Source organism: Seriola lalandi, unplaced genomic scaffold (genome assembly GCF_002814215.2).
Source record: "Seriola lalandi dorsalis isolate HSWRI2012SDOR001 ecotype SW California unplaced genomic scaffold, Sedor1 jcf7180002054474, whole genome shotgun sequence".
Taxonomy (NCBI): domain Eukaryota; kingdom Metazoa; phylum Chordata; class Actinopteri; order Carangiformes; family Carangidae; genus Seriola; species Seriola lalandi.
The window spans coordinates 2,175,804-2,192,570 of record NW_019525027.1 but is presented as its reverse complement, the minus strand read 5'-3'; the positions used below and the strand labels follow the sequence as shown (position 1 = coordinate 2,192,570).

Below are 16,767 nucleotides of genomic sequence, written 5' to 3'. Positions count from 1 at the left end.
GAGCGTTTTAGTTTGAAAACTCCAGCGTTACGTTTTAGTCTGTTCAGGCAGAAACAAAGACTTTTGGAAACGATGACTATACGTTTTAGCTCCTCAGAAGTAATCTCTGCGATGTAAAGAGGAAACAAAGTGTTTACTCTGAATTTGGTTGCTTAGTTGCAGAAAATACTACAAATAAGGAACAGCAATGAAGGAAGAAAAGAGATTTCTTAGCATTATTAAATGCAGAATTTGACTGCACAACAGCAGGTCACTTGTAACACTTGTAAATCTTTAACCATGCTGCATTCACAACTTTGTCTGGAAAATGGTAACATGATAGGAGTGTGATGATTCCGGAAAGGATACGTCGTGACTGAGAAGACAGGAAGAGAGGAGGGAGGAGATCATTGTGTTTTGGCTGCTGTAAAGAAAAGGGTTGGGTTGCTGTTTTACAGTATAGTGTATGATGCAAAGACTCGCCACCTTTGGCAACTAAACAGTAACCAAACGGTGTCGATGCTATGCACAGTCCAAACAGTATCCAGTGTGCATGGTTCATCGCATGAATTCTGAGACAGTGGAGTCAGGCTGTTGACAAGCGTTTAGGATTAGTCACAAGTGGTTTGTTTAAATTGTTTTGTCACAGTGAATTATTTATGCCTCGTTGAAACAGAAGAGGTGTGTGTATTATTGGTCTGATGAGCTCACGTTCATTGCGAGCTCACCCATTCATTTGAGACCGCTATCGCAGGTTAATCACTGGTCGCCATCTCCCACAGGGACTCCAGTCTGCAGCTGCATTGTGACACACATTTAAATCATATATGATGTAGAATTGCATTACAATAACATTAAGTTTAATGCATACTCCTAAGATTTAGTATTGCACATCCTTTGACTTGAGGTATTTGCAATACACAAAGAGGAATGGCCAAAATTAATCTAGTTTGTACAGTAAACATTCTGCATAACCCACATAACCCTGATTGACTTGACAGAGCTCCTCCAGAGCCACAGAAGACATTATTCAACAGTTTTCACAGCTTGAATAGTTCTCTATTTAACTATACGTAAAACTGGTAGAGTGCCCCTTTAAGTTTCATTTTCAGCCTCTCTACATGCTCGATGTGTCCCTGTCTTACTGTCAGTCTCTCTTGATCTTTTTCAGAGAAGTTTGGATGTTGGGTTCATTTTGAATGGCAGTAATATCAACATTAATTTCCCACTTCAATGACCTGTGTACCAAAGCTCGTTAATGTGCAAACCCAGTTTAATTAAGGTCCAGGTAATGTTGTGTATAGAGCGGATGCTCTGTCTATGGCTGTTGCTTTGCTGGATTATACTGATTCCATTTCTCTGCAGTTGAAGAAAACCATTAACCTAAACTCCCAAGAAAAATAAACAGTTATAGTCTTGCCGTGTCCATTATCTATTGTTTCAAATTTCCCGTTTGAACAGCACTCATATGATTTTCGAATCAGCTGAATTCCCGGGGGATCGGTTTTTGGATTAGATGTTATTTCGTTCCACGGACTGCAGGAGTGAGTGCATATTGACACTTGTTTGATTTGTGCTTCATGTTGAGAGCATGTCCACAGAGAACACAAACTTTCTAGTCCTGTGCACAGCTCGCTGACTGCATACACTGAAGGTCTTTGAGGTACTGCCACTCGGCTCAGCATTTCCCCTCTCTTTGTGCTCCGTCCAACAAAAGTAATGATGTCTTTGAGAACAGCTATCCTTCCTGCCTTTCTAAAACAGGAGCTGTAGCCCAGCCAGTGGCTTGCATTAATACAAGGCTGTTATTGTAAACAGGGGTAGAGCCAACCGATAAGGAAGCATTAGAATTTAAATTGTTTACTGCCTGCTGGCTATGATTATTAACATCTGTGTATATTCCAGTCGTAAATTCATAAAATGTGAACACCCTCTTTATGAGCTTTTCTGCTCTTGATTTGGATTCATTGCATCTTCAGGGAAACAGAAATCATTTTTTTGAGTTTTCCATTCACATTCCTAAAAGTCTCTCCACTATTACATTGTCAATCAGTATCTGTGGTAATTTCTATTGTTGTTATGAACCACCATCTGTCTTCTTTTTCGAGCAAGCCAATCACGTTCATGTCTAAAATCTCTAATTATCAGAGTGATTAATGGCCTTGATACTGGTTGTTCATTGAGATCATGAAATAAATGGAGTTGCCAAAAAAAAGGAAAAAAAAAAAAAAAAGAGGTAACATGTTGTAGTAGATTATTTGTGTCCCCTCTCTCTCCTCTGTGGATTACCCAGAGGCCATCTGTGTTCCTCGCAGTGTTTGGTACCTGGGGGGCTTGTTGGAAACCAGGCCAACCCACATTTGCCTGCCTCACACTGCAGTAAGTCTCTTCTGCACTGGTATTTCAAAGCTCTCTCTCTCTCTCTCCCTCTCTCTCTCTCTCTCTCTCTCTCTCTCTCTCTCTCTCTGTCTTTGTCTCTCTCTCTCTTACGCTCTCTCGCGGCTGTGTCCCCTCTGGTATGTGGACAGCACATCAATGGGAACATTAAAAGGTTACAAGGCTTGACAAAACGACACATTCACAACTCCAACCTGACACTTTACTGTACACCCTTTGATCCTACAGTCTCACACACACACACACACACACACACACACACACACACACACACACACACACAAGCTGTCTATCTCACTTTGGTTTCCTCACACACACGCTCTCGTATGACAGGAACTGGGAATTGAGAGAATTTTACACGTGATTTTGAAGAAGAGACTTTGAAGTCTACCTTTCCAAAACAGTGTGATGGTTTTTAAGTATTTGGTAAATGTCAAAGTTAAATATCAGACACATTAGATATAATATGAGCTTTTAGTAGCCCATGACCCTATTTTTACTTCCCACAATCCTGTGACCCCACCACTTACAGACCTGTCCCTGTTGCCGTGAGAGTTTTAGAAAAGCGTTCGTTGGTAATCTACTTTTAAGTGCGCAGATCGTTTATTTATATTTATATAATCCTAATAATTAAATATTGCATCCTATATACTTAATTTTTTTTCATTAAAAATATATCTGACAAATATGAATGATGGAAATCTTGTCTGAAAATGTTCAATGACTGTATATCAAGCAACCTTGCCACTCCCAAGGTTGAGAGACTCTTGAGATAAACTTGTGTATACGCTTCAGCACAGTGCCCAGCAGTGATGTTTAAGTGTGAGGCACTGTCGGCACAGGCAGGTCACACTTCAGCTCGATCTGTCAGCAGTGAACATTAAGTGAAAGGGCACAGGCCTGTTTCCCTGAGCCTTTTCCAGAAAAATAAACACATGAAATCTTTTTTTTTTTTTTTTGCCATCCTCTGCTGCAGAGCAGGATATTGCATTGCTTTGTGCCGTGCAGTTCTGTTTGATAGTCTTAGAGAATATGATTGCGTTGTTATGTAACTTAAAGGAGATGGCTATTTGTGCTGTTGTTCTGTGTACTGTGTCAAGGCCAGTGTTTCTCTGGGCTTCCCTCTCCCAATTATTTTTCTCATCATCTCTAATTATACAACAATCCGGTGTCTCGTGCTCGCAGGTGTACAGGGGCAAGCGTGCAAAAAACTCCAGTGTCAGTGCAGGTGTGTTTGTATGCATGTGTGTTTGTTGTTGGCTGTAGGGATCGTATTGTGTGCTGGGCTGGTTCTATTAAAGAATATAATTTAAGGAAGAAAGCCCATAAATGAAAGAAAATGGTAACCACAGGCACACAGTGAATAAACAGCATTGTATGTTTTAGATAAGAATGTCCTTTTGACCAATTACCCTCTACCGTCCCTGAATTTCATTCACATCTTCCCTCTGCCTAAAAAAATCTAATAACCCTTTTAAAAAGACGAGGGAAAAAACCCATCCAGCCTGTGCTGCTGCTGCACTTATCTTCCTACTCCCTCCACACCGTCCAGTCAGCTTCAAGGTTCTCTTAATTATTTTATTTATTCCTTCAAAGAAGATTTCTCCTTCGGGGACTAAGTTAGAAAGCAAGTGGGAAAGAGGTGGTACTGCTCTTATGTTTCCCTCCCCTTTCTGAATGTAGCTGAATTGGAGGGAAGGAGAGAGTGAAACACGGAGAGAGAAACAGAAAGAAAAATGGTTCGGGCGAGCTCTATATGCGCAAGTTAGCGTGTGCTGACATGCTGGGCAGTACCGGGATCAGCTGACTTAAGCTTAACTGAATCACGGTAAGAAATGTTGAGCGATTCTCAAGCAGGAGCACAGTAACTGAGACAGAGGTGAGGGAGATTTACAGAATTATCATTTTCCACTAAGTTTCTTTATTCACCTTGAACTTGAACTTTTCATGATTACACTGCTGAGGTGAAATGGAGAAATTACTTCACATGCACACAGTCATGCTGCTCCTTGTCTATGGCAATAAATGGGTTATTGGTATCTGCCCCATGAATTTCTCTTTGATACTTCAAACTGACACAGCTGTTAGGAGCTAACAGCACAACGCTCGCAGATTAAAACGCAGGTAATGGAATGCCTGGGCAGTGAGAGATGGTTACTGTGGTGTTTGCTCCGCCATTCTCCACCTTTCATTTACTTAGACCATATATGGGGTCGGGGCAAGCTTTTCTGCGGGTTAATTGAATCCACCCTGGCTGCGGCTTGATATATTTACACACAAATTGATGGCAACCTTGCTCTGCCTGTTTCTTAGGTTAAATACTCTCTGGGCTGGGTTTCCAAAGTGAAGCCAGTCATGCATATTTACCACTCGATGTATGCACCTGTTCGCTCTGTACGTACAAAGAAATGGTTTTAAGGTAGAATGCAGGCAGTTGTTTTTCCATCAGCCTCACCTGCTACTCTCCCTGCTCTGTTGGAAAAGCCTAAGCGTAAAGTGCCTTGCTGAAAGGCTAGTTGGCAGTTGTAAGAGAAAATATATTTATGTGTCTAGAAACCACCTAAACAGATAAAATAAGCCATGATTACTGTAGGATTTACACAGCAAGCACCTGGGCTGTCATATTTGAAATTAAACATTATAAAGTACCAATGTCTGCAGTTATAGCAAATAACAGCTACAGTGTTGCTTTCGTTGTTATTGTGGAGCAACAATGTTTTCTTGTTTGTTTGCTTTTTCCCTCCTGATATTCCAGACAGAATACACTTGGTTTTTGATTAGCTGGGTGCAATGGGCTTTTGGTGCCTTGGTACACCACGGTAATTAGGCTGTCAGTCAAAACCAGATGGCTGGTGGCTAAAATGTAGACGTTGTCTGGAAAGTTTTCAAATCAGTCTCCTGTTTAGTTTTGTTGTTGCGGGGTCCACAAATTATTATGGGATAAGGACACATTAATGCTTCTATATCTACAATACTGAAGGATTAGTGCTAATGTTTCATCTTAATGTTTAGATATTGTCAGATGTACTCACCCAGCATCCATCTGTGTTTTTGTCTCTTCCCTGAACAGATTGTGTTTGAAGGAGTTCGAGGCCAGAGTTTCGAAGGGGATATTGCCATTGACGACGTGTCCATCACCTTAGGGAAGTGCAAACAGGAGAACACTGTAGCCAGCGCAGGTAAGACAGGTAAGATAGACTCTTTTTTGAGTGGAGAGATGTAAACACAAAGAATCATCTGGGATTAACTGTTTCCACCCCACTCATTGTCTGTCTACGTTCAAGAGAACTGAATTAAGGAAGGAAAAATAATTCTTAAAGGTCTAAAAATGTTGATAGTTTTGTTGTTTTCAGAAGACGTGACAGTAAAGCGCTTTGCCAAGAAACAGACTTAAACTGAGCTGAAATGAATTGATTTCAGCAGAAAATAAATGAATTGAGGAGCAGCAGAGAAGGGAATTACTGTAGACAGAATTTCAAAGGAACAACAGAAAAAGAACTAAATGTCGTCTCAAGTGTTTGGGAAGTGTGGAAATATGGCACAGAGAGAAAAATGTTGTCAGTGTGGGGGCTGTACACAACTGGACACCACTGGCATGGGGGCGAACTGGAAGGCTCACCTCCATCGTTTCATTTACTTCGCATTCCCCTTCATCTTGTCATCCTCAAACTTTCCACGCGACAACCCCACTGCCTCCTCCACACCCAACTTAATTATTTCTTCTCACCTTCTGTTCCATATTAGCAACCAACCCTTCATTATCTGTATACCTCTGCGCACTGCTCTTCATCCTTAAACGCTTGTTATTTACCCTTTAGAGAGGGGGGAGAGAGAGGACAGAGAGGAAATTTGCGATGATAAGGATTTAGAGAAAAAAAAGATTATGAGTGAAGTGGAATGTGCAACACAGCAATATCTGCACAGTGAAAGATAGAGAAACACAGCTGGATCCAACAGGGAAAGTTGTTTTCACTCCATAAACTGATCATGATTTCTTTACACTCACGGCAACTTGCAGGACAAGTCAAACCGAGCTGTCAGCCCGTGAATAGAATACCAGATTTCTAATTTGTTACTTCTGAATACTGTTCGTGAAGGTCCACTTCCTCTATAAGGGTGAAACCAGAAAGACAAAACAGTGAGTTTCAGTGTATGATTGCATGTCCATGTCAGCGTGTGGAGAGAGACTCAAATAGCCTAGAGGGTATGGGTGTGGAGAAGAGACAAGAGACAGAAAAGGTCAGAGAGTGAGTGAAAGTGTGTGTGTATGTGTGTGTGTGTGTGTGTGTGTGTGTGTGTGTGTGTGTGTGTGTGTGTGTGTAGGGGTAAGAAAGAGAGAGAGAGGGGATGAGTTGGAGAGAGAGAGAGATTGGTCCCTGAACCAAAAGAAGAAAGAGAATATGTGACTAAAACCTGCCTTAGGTAGAGTAAGAGCTGCCCTCTGCCAGCCAAGATGTGCATACAAATACACACACACAGGCATATAAACATCAGTAAACTCTAATCATAGCCTTCATTGTGTTCTCTCTGTCTACTGATATGCACAACAGCTAGTTGGCACCGTATCTCATTTGACACTGCCATCACTTTGAAACTGTGACTGAACAAGAATCACATATGTGGATCAACATAATAGACTCACTTTTACTTAAAAAGTATCTCAACATTTGAAAAATTATGTAGTTTGTAACATAATTTGTCCACTGTTTTGAAGTGCAATTTAAGTTTGAGTCAGTTTTGTTTATATAGTCAAACAAATCCCAAATTTGCCTCAAATGGCTTTATGGTCAGTGCAGCATATGACAGGCTCTATCCTTAGACTCTGAATTCAAATGAGGAAAAGCTCCCTGAAAACCCTCTAATGGTGAAAAAAGGAAAAATCCTAAAGGTAGAGCAACAGAGCAGGGACCTTACTGCTGCGAGTTCTTGTAGGATGAGGAGATTCTATGGAGCAACATGTGGTGAGAACATGGTTTTGTTCACATTTACTGCTGTATGCCGTGCTACAAGGACAACATTGGAGCCATGGAAACAACACAAAAGCGCAAAGATGAGAACGTGAATCATTAGCAACCTGCACTTACCAAAATGAGACGCATGTGTATGAGTGTGATGAATGTGTATGAGCAATGAGTGTTGCAATCTCACACATATGTGCATGTAAAGACACTGGCGGATGAAGTGAATAATGAATGAAAGTGTAAACAGGAAGAAGGAAAGCTCTTCAGCTCTCTGACTGTGTATGCGTGTGTGTGTGTGTGTGTGTGTGTGTGTGTGTGTGTGTGTGTGTGTGTGTGTGTGTGTGTGTGCTTTTGTGTCCTGCAGGTTTTGTGCAGGCAGAGACGTACAGCGCAGACAGATGGGTAATTATCAGGCAGGCAACTAAAGAGTCCTTGCCACTGTAAGAAACACAAAGAGTTGGCGAGGTAAAATGAGGATGAGAGGAGGACTAAACTCAACTCGTGTTTATGTATAATTAATTGAAAAGGAATGTGACTTAGAGGAACATGCAAAATCAGTTAGAGGATACCTTCAGGTACACTTAATACAAGACACACAGGACTTATTAGCAAGTAATTTTGTGCCAGGTTCATCTGGGTCCAATCCAAAGTTCTTGGTCATGACGATCTTCGTATAAGTAGGTGTTTACCACCATCGCCAGAACACAGTGGCAGTGTGGCAGTACAAGTTTAGATGGATGAGGCGAGTGAGATAGTGATTTTCAATGCACAAGTGCAAATCAGCACATAAAAGCAATAGCAGGTTTGATCAGCAAACTATTATATGACTGTTTGTGTGTGTGTGTATGTGTGTGTGAGAGAGAGAGAGAGAGATTCAGGAAGTGTCTGAGCCAGAGTGCGCTCCTCCGGTGAGAACTTGCTGCTCCCTACATCTCACATGGATGTGGTGGGACAGTATGTGCATAGCATCACCCAACTGATACATCACATCTGTGTCTCACACACACGCACATACACTGCATACAGAGTAACTGACACACATACATCTGCATCCACCCAGAGGTGTTTTCAGTGGAGACGTATTATATTTGTTTGGACATACACATATGCATGGATGCGCGTATACTCACAGACTCACACACATGTGACAACTGTAGCATAAGCCTTCTCACACACATACATGCACACACGTTTATTTCAGGTTAACTATGTGCATGCACAGGGGACTATTATCCTGCGGTTCTCCACAAATGAAGGATGATTGCCTGTGACACGTATGGTGCAACTAAACTAAATTGCAGAGCTGTGCCCAGCTCAGTTGAAAGTATTTGAAGGAGGAGAGAAGAAGTGGTGGAAGGTGAGCTTGTCTCTGACTGTTTTACTCTTAAACTGAAATCTCTTTTTTCTTTATTGCTCTTCTATCAATTTGACCCCCCGCATCATGCTCTGGGAACTTTCTAAATGGGTGAAGCAGTAATCCCAGGAGTAATATTTGCACATAAATAGCTCAAATTTAAGACAGGAAGTATCTTAGCAGATGTGATGTTAACATGGACAGTTTGCGTCAGAATTTTAAATGTTTGACTATACTGCTAAATTTCATTCTGTTTAGCTCACAAATAAGCAGATGTAGATGCTCTAATTTATGTGAGTGGATTGAAATGACCATGTGCACTGCCTGTAGAGTGACACACACACACACACACGCACACATGCACACAATGTCCATAGTAATTCATTATCTTTTTAACTCCAATTTAATTCCATGACAGAACAGACAGATGTATGATCTATAGAAACTGGTATCACTGCGGCACAGTCACTTGAAATAAACTTCCCTGCTCCTTTGCAAGACTGTGTGTAGAGAGCATGAAAGAATGCAAAAGAGAGAGAGAGCAGGGGTAGGATGGGTTAAAGGAAAGATAGAAAGAGACAGACGGACAGAAAGATGCAAAATGCCATGTTCCACTTCAATCTGTCGCTTGCAAACTGTAGGAAGGGGAGTGTATGTGTGTGTGTGGGGGTGGGGGGGGGGCCCTACATTTATGGATCAAAGCTTTATTATAAATATTGATTTTCTGCCTGGAGGATGGACCCCTGATATGAAATCATATTGATCTTTTTAATACAATACCTTCTTTTTATTTATGAAACTCCTTGAGCGGCTTGCATGTGTAATTTGTCGCTGTATTTGTGTAAGAAAGCGTAGGTTGTATGTATATAAAAGAGGAGAATGAGTGTGTTTTTGTACACAAGAAGAATAAAAAGGAAGCCTGAGGGAATTTCATCTATGCAACTGTTGGGCTCTGAACAATGAAATGACCACATAAAAGATGTGTGTGCTATATCATCTCACTGTGCAGAAACACTAACAACCAGCAGGAAAGAAAATCAAGAAAGACAACCCATCATGTATTAGCCTACTGATGATAACATCATTTGTAACTTACTTTACTCATTAAAATCTCAAAGCTGTCATAATAATGTGTGGGATATCAGCGCTGAATCTCTCTGTTCCTCCTACTTGTTTACTCATCCACCCCCTCATTCTTGGTTCAGTCTCTCTCTCTCCCTCTCCATCCTTTCAAATGCATTTTTCTACAAACTCCTTCCTTCGTTTGACATTGATAACATGGGTTGGTGTTGTTCACATGATGGTAGGCAGTAGAAAGCTCTAAACTCTGTGACACAAAAAGGCTTTTTTCACTACACATACCTGTGCACTCAGCCTCAGGCTTAAAGACAGCCTTTGGCCAAAGAAATGAATATATGCATGCACAGTTATCTACTTAGCCTGCAGTTCATGTAATGTCAAGTTTCGCCTGTTCTTTATAAAATAATGCTCGAACTTGAACCTGTTTGAATTTTGTTGTGATGGCCACTGGTAAAACAAAATCAACCATTTCACATGTAAAATATAAGTAAGCGATGAAAGCTCACCTTATACAAGAATGAATTATGAGTAAGGACTAATTGACATGTGATGGCTGGAATGTAAACAGCCCTCATGATTGCACAGCGTGCCTCTAATTATAGGCAAGTAATACAAAAATAGGCGTGTGGAGAGTTCATCTTCAGGTGTCTTAATCACTAGGACTTGTGCCTTTTGGAGTTTTGCTTTAATACCTGATATACCACAAGCTGGCCGACTGTTATTTTCATATATAAACTAATAAAGAATCTGCTTTCTTTTTGGCTTCCACAGTTCTGATCGGTGGATCGCACTCACTCCCACTGGCCAGCTGGCTGACCTTTGGCCTCTCCTGCTTCCTGTCGCTACTCTACAGATGATGAGCACTCCCCGCAACACCTTCACCTGTCTGCTCTGACAGACACTGCCCTGACTCGCGCTCTTCTACTTCTCTCTCCACCCTTCCCCTTGTCCTTCCCTCCACTTACCTGTCTGTCCTCTTCACTCGTCGTCTTTCTATCCTTCATGCATCCATTTCATCCATCTTGCCTAGATAGATGGTAAAACAAAGCCACAAAGTGTTGACTAGTTTCTCCTCCTCCGCTTTCTTTGAACATTTCGTCCCCAGACATTCAGTATAGCCAACTGACACTCGTACCATATTTAAGGTGAACATACTTAATGATCTTCGACAGATGAACTTAACAACATTGATCTGATTAGACTCACGTTATCCATGTCAGCGTGTCACTTTGTCACCTTTTCCTGCCCTTTATCAACCCTCTTCGTCCATACTCGCACCCTCTCATGTACATCCGCTCCCTCGAACCGCAATCCTCGACGGCCCCTCCACCCGATTCCCGAGACACACCAAAGTGTCGGACACTCTACCAAAGATGACAAAGGACCTGAGGGAATAAAACGAGGGAACAGGGATTCCAGGAAGAAAGTAATAGAGAGAAAGTGGGGAAAATCCTTCTTTTTTTTTTTTACAGAAACTGTCTCCCTTCTGTCCCAACCTTTGGGACCATGGGAGCTACTGAATGACAAAGAGACAGATGACAACAAAAAAAAAAACTGATGAATGAATGAATGGATAAACAAATGAATGGCGAGGAAAGGACAAACCAGAAACAGAGGGAAAAAGAAGGGTGCTCCTGGTAGCCTCTCTGCTTGCCCTCTGCTTGCCACAAGAGACGAACCTCAGTGCGGATTATACGTGTACATTTATCTATATATATATTAAATATAACAAAGTTCAAACTAAAACACAACTAGGACAGTGGAGGACTTTACAAAGTGAAATTAAAGAAGCACAACGTTTATACAACCTCTACTGTTCCTTTGGGTTTTATTCTACTTATTATGTGATGTTGCAATTTGTCAGACCTACTCAATGTTTTTGATATTTTGCTTTCTTGTTTTGTTTTGTTTATGGCGTTATAAGGGTCAAAGGCAATGGGTAATAAAGTATTATATTAATATTTATGAGAGGAAGAGAACATGATTTTGTGGTCCAGAGCCTGAATTGAGCATGTGGAGGGAAATGAGAGGATGACCCAAAGCCACCTGGATAGAAACCTCAACTTCTCTTCGCACAAACAGTACAGTACTGAACACACACACTCAGTTCTCCTCGATGACATCACAGTCTGGCTCTCAGCTCACCCTCTGCCTCAAATACATGTCTCATCTGCGAGTGACAAAGAAGGAAAACCAACGGCTCATAGATGCAATTTTCATATTTCTGCTCCCTTTTCATAATCTTCCCGTCACTAGACATCGTGACTCAGATGTCTGGAGTTATCAGCCACAACAAAATAGCTGGACATGTCTCTAATGAGGAAGAAGGAAAAAGTGGTGTTTTACGGGAGGACAGGAAATAGCCTGGAGTTCAGTTGAATATAAGATGAGAGCGCTTCTTTCTCCACAGGTTATTGAATGTCATGTATGAATTTCCCATACACTTATAAATGAAAGATGGAGAAGACTGTCAGTATCTGGCAGGTGTGAGGTGTGTTTTGCATATCAGATTCTCTGTCATTGTTTAATTAATGTTGAATGTCTGTAGTGTAAACAATTTTCATAATCACATAGATATGATTGTTAAAGTTAAGCAATACTCATATCTATAGATCTATATACAATAGTTTATGATTGCATTTAAGATCGCAGTTCAGTCTGCGAAAAAAAAAAAACATTTAATCCAAAATACATGATACTGGCTACTTCTCTCATCTTTTATCAGTTCTGAATGATTATTACCAGTGTATTCGCCATTCATGCAGTTCACAAAATATCCGTTGTAGCCATTTACATCATTCAGAGGATAGTGTGTCTGCATTTTGCTGCATCATGTTTCAACCTGTCTCAAGAAAATTCCACATTCACCCGTCACACTGCTTCAGTAACTGATATGCTTGTGTATGCTGATGATTGCCATGTGCGTTACATGTGAATCAGTCTTTTCAACACCTCATGTACTTTTGTCTGTGTCTTGTCATGTTGAGTTTATCATTACGCTTGTTTTTTCTTTGTTTTATTGTCTGTTTTTATTTTCTTTATCGTGGTTGGTACAGATTGTATTAATAACTGTTCAGTCATAAATAGTACATAACAATACAGAAATGATGTGCCTATTTGATTTGCCCAGTCTGCTGTGGGAGGTAATTTCCATGTTAAGCTGTCACTGATGGTCACTGTATGTGTAGACATGTTGGACAACTCTGAATAAAACGCCGCAGACAGTAGTGTATTATAAAAACAAAGGAATTCCTTTGAAACCTACTGTAAGCAAATTATTGCAGAAATGTTTTCTATATGTTATCTTATCGCTGTGTTGGTCTGATGAGTGCACCTGGTGGCACCTTGTACCTGACTGACACAAACTGTTCTGGAAGAGAGGCCGAGTGAAATGCTTACCTGTAAATGTATCTTCCTCAATTTGCAGTCTTATACAGTACTCAAAGGCTAAACGTAACATATTTTCAACTTCTTTTTATAAACTCTCCAAAATGCTTCTGTCACTCTCCCAAAACACCCATAGCAAAATGTGTTTGTTTTTAGATATTCATTCCACCTGCTCATATGGCTTAGGGAATGGGCTATATGTGCTATGTATAAGCTTAAGTTGTACAGTATCATAACATTATCATAGAGCAGCACACTGTAGGTCAGTATGTTACCCATACTACATACATTTAGAAATATCATTAAACATTGATGTGCATGGCATTTCATCATGCTAACTGTCAGATCATGCATCATATTGCCTCATATTTCAATGACTGAAGTAATGGGGACAAAGCCATTGTTGTCATTGCATTTGGACATGTGACAGCTGCAAATGAATAGACACTGAGGAAATCTGAAGATGAAAAACTGAAATACACACATGCTGTGGTTGTGTTTTGGCTTTTTATGACAACTCAAGTCTAAAGGGGAGGACACTGTTTTATTGCACCCACCTGAGAGCAGAATATCACAGCATAACACACATGTGCAAATACAATTAATTCAAATCATTGCTCAGCTTTTCTAATATTATCAGTGTGTTGACTGATGAAGCAACAAGCTTAAAATATGGGACATATGGCAATATGGCGGTGTTGGAAAGTAACTGGAACTGTATCCATCTACTCCTGTATGATAAAGCAACATTTTTTTTAATCCAACATGAATAATACTCCCATACTGGCACACCACAGTCAACTTTCATTCATCATAAGCAGTGCTTGATTCCCATTTAGATAACCATCCAAATGGGAAGCTTTGTTTTCAACAGAATGTAAATCAAGCAGCTGTCATTTTTTGTTGCTATAAACCATTTTAATGATGGTAAATGGTAAAATAAACCATTTTGATAATAGTCATGTCATATCACGAGAAAGCCCAAAGTGAGGTTTGCATATATCTTCCATAATAAAATCACATGCTGAAAGTTTCACTCACAATTCAAGTGATATTCATTATTTCAGTAGAAAAAAAACATTTTTGTGCTTCATTTGTTTCAAAATAACAGCTGTTAATAAAATTTAATTTAAAGAAGCACTGAAATAAAAAGATTTTATCATTGAAAAAAAGATCTGTCCTAGGTGACATGCTTTGGTAGCAAACATTTTTACCATGCTAGTCGTCATACAGTGCTGTAGCTAAGCACAGTCAGGATGTGTAGCACAACTGCCGGTTAGGACATTAATTCAGAAGTGTGAGGGATTTAACTTCAATGACCAGAAATGTAATGAATCTGAAATGTATAAATAGAACCAAACCTCTACAGTTAGATAGAATAGAACCAAGTACCTGTACAGTTCTTTGGTTTTTAACCAGCAAACATAATGGCCTTATTAATCGACTCTGAGAAATGTGATGAGAATTAGAATGTGATGATTTGTCCAAAAGTAAAAAACACTTAGACTGTACACCTGGTAGACGGAAGGCGCCTCCCGATTTAACTTGAGACTTCATGTCCAGTTTTAAATGATTTTGATAAAGACAAACCAAAGACAAGACAACTAAGTAAATGTTTACCATATGAATTAGTTATGAAAATGCCCTGTGCTGTTAGATTTTTTCTTATCAGGCAGGTGACACAGTTAATCTACTTACTATCTGAAATTCAGTCTGTTTTATAACGTTTCATTTGAAAGGTTCATCTATTTTAGTTGCAACCCTCTAACATAAGTTAAGTCTATGAAACACTGCGGCTCAGTGTAGTCTTCTAGAAAGTATTGAAGTTTCCACTAGCTGCTTCCTGTTTCCGTCAATGTGTTTATCGAGCCCCTGTAGAGCTGCATATGCGCACACACAAAAGCATACAGTACATACACACTCACACTTACAAACAGATTTCTGCCACCATGCAGGTAAATAACAACTGTAATGACAAAGTGACTGTTAATCCTCCACCTACTGTATACTGTGTGTCCTGTCTTGATTAGAATTGACCTGCAAGAGACTGTTTGGACTCACTCGGCCTCTGTCCGCTGCTTAACTGTAAAATCTGCCAATACACTGAGCAACTGCCTGGCAATAGATCAAGCATTCTGCCTGGAAACAATAAATAAAGTGAGGCACTTGTTCATATTTTCTTTTCTTTTTGTGGGACATAGTGAAAAACAATCAGTTTCAGTGCTGGTAGCACTCCCAGCTACTGCTCCCCTGTAATGTTACTTTATTATGGTATTACAGCCTTAGTTTAGACCGTCATGATCTTTTCCCCAAAATGCTGTGATCCTTGCCCTGGTTTCCCAAAAGAAGGTTCAAAACAGTGTTGATTTGGTTTAGGAAAACAGTGCTTAAATTTGATGTTTGATTGACTATTCTCTCTCAAAAAACATCTGGCTGATCCACACACTTTGCAAGTCCACAAGTAACTGAATCCCAGAGTGACAGTGGACTTTCTGACATTTTACCAACATGAGACGGTGTCTGTACTGTGTTCTGTGGCATCAAATGTTTCACCAAGCAGCATCTAAGTGATAAGCCTTCGAACCTTATAAACGACTTTTTAGGACTCACCTGACTATTGTAACTCACTGTGACAAGCGTTGTCTTTGCATTAAGTAAGTTTGGAAAAGAGTGCATCGGTCACAGCGACAGTACACATACTGACTGTCAAGTAGTTTTACAGCGCACAGCAGTCTATGTATTGATCCACTTTGGAACAAAAGATGTGAAATGCACCTTTAACAGGAACAAAGGGGAGAAGGGTAGCAACCAGTGCTGGGTGTTGTATATCTCTGTCATGTACTGAAGTATTTTAGAGGAAAAATATATTTGAAATTTGACTCTGAAAGGTATAAATAAACATTAATGAAACAAAAAAAGTGTAGTTATTATCGTTTGTTGCTGCAGAAGTTCTTGAAGCTAATATACTTTCAAGAATTTGAAGAGTTGAAACTACAGCCAGCACCCATTTAGCTTAATTTAGCATAAAGACTGGAAACAGTTAATGTGGCTCAGTCTAAAGGTAACAAAATCCACCTGAGCTTTTTTTTTTCTCTCGGGAGGTTATGTTATGTTATGGGTTAGGAACTTGGCTGAACACATTAACTTTCTGGAGTCTTCACTGGTTGGCTGGCAACATCACCATGGTGACAAGACGCCAAACCTCAGTGTGTTGTTTTTACACTTCCATCTTTGTATGGATTAAAGAAACAAGATAGAATCTAACATATTAATAAGAAAGTAAGACTGTTTCCAGTCTTTGTGCTAAGCTAAGCTACGTGGCTACTTGCAGTAGCTTTTTATTTACCACACAGATGATATGATAGTGTTGATCTTATCATCTCACTTTTGGCAAGAAAATTTGTCAAAATTTCCAACTATTTATCATGAAATCAGCATCAATGGTGTTTTTATGTCTTGGCTTTGAAAAGGTATTTGTTTCAAGTACTTTTTAGCCAGTGGCACCATGATAGAAAGCAAAGCATGTATGTTGAGTCACATTTACAGAGATTAAATAGGTTTAGCTACAGACTTACTGCACTGCTGGCAAAGTGTTTCAAGTCAGTACTC

At 40.0% G+C, this 16,767-nt stretch overlaps 1 protein-coding gene across 2 annotated transcripts in view; it reads left to right on the top strand.

Annotated features, from left to right (window-relative positions):
- The window catches only part of mdga1 (MAM domain containing glycosylphosphatidylinositol anchor 1), a 163,897-nt gene extending 148,568 nt beyond the window's left edge, over positions 1-15,329 (top strand). Inside the window, exons 17-18 of one of the 2 annotated variants that reach the window (XM_023412004.2) lie at positions 5,447-5,555; positions 10,543-15,329. In XM_023412004.2, the coding sequence (XP_023267772.1) occupies positions 5,447-5,555; positions 10,543-10,628 (195 nt within the window). In that variant the 3' untranslated portion in view covers positions 10,629-15,329. Of the gene's footprint in view, positions 1-5,446; positions 5,565-10,542 lie in introns of both variants that reach the window. The other variant, XM_023412003.2, reaches the window with a different exon arrangement.
- The last annotated feature ends 1,438 nt before the right edge of the window (positions 15,330-16,767 follow it).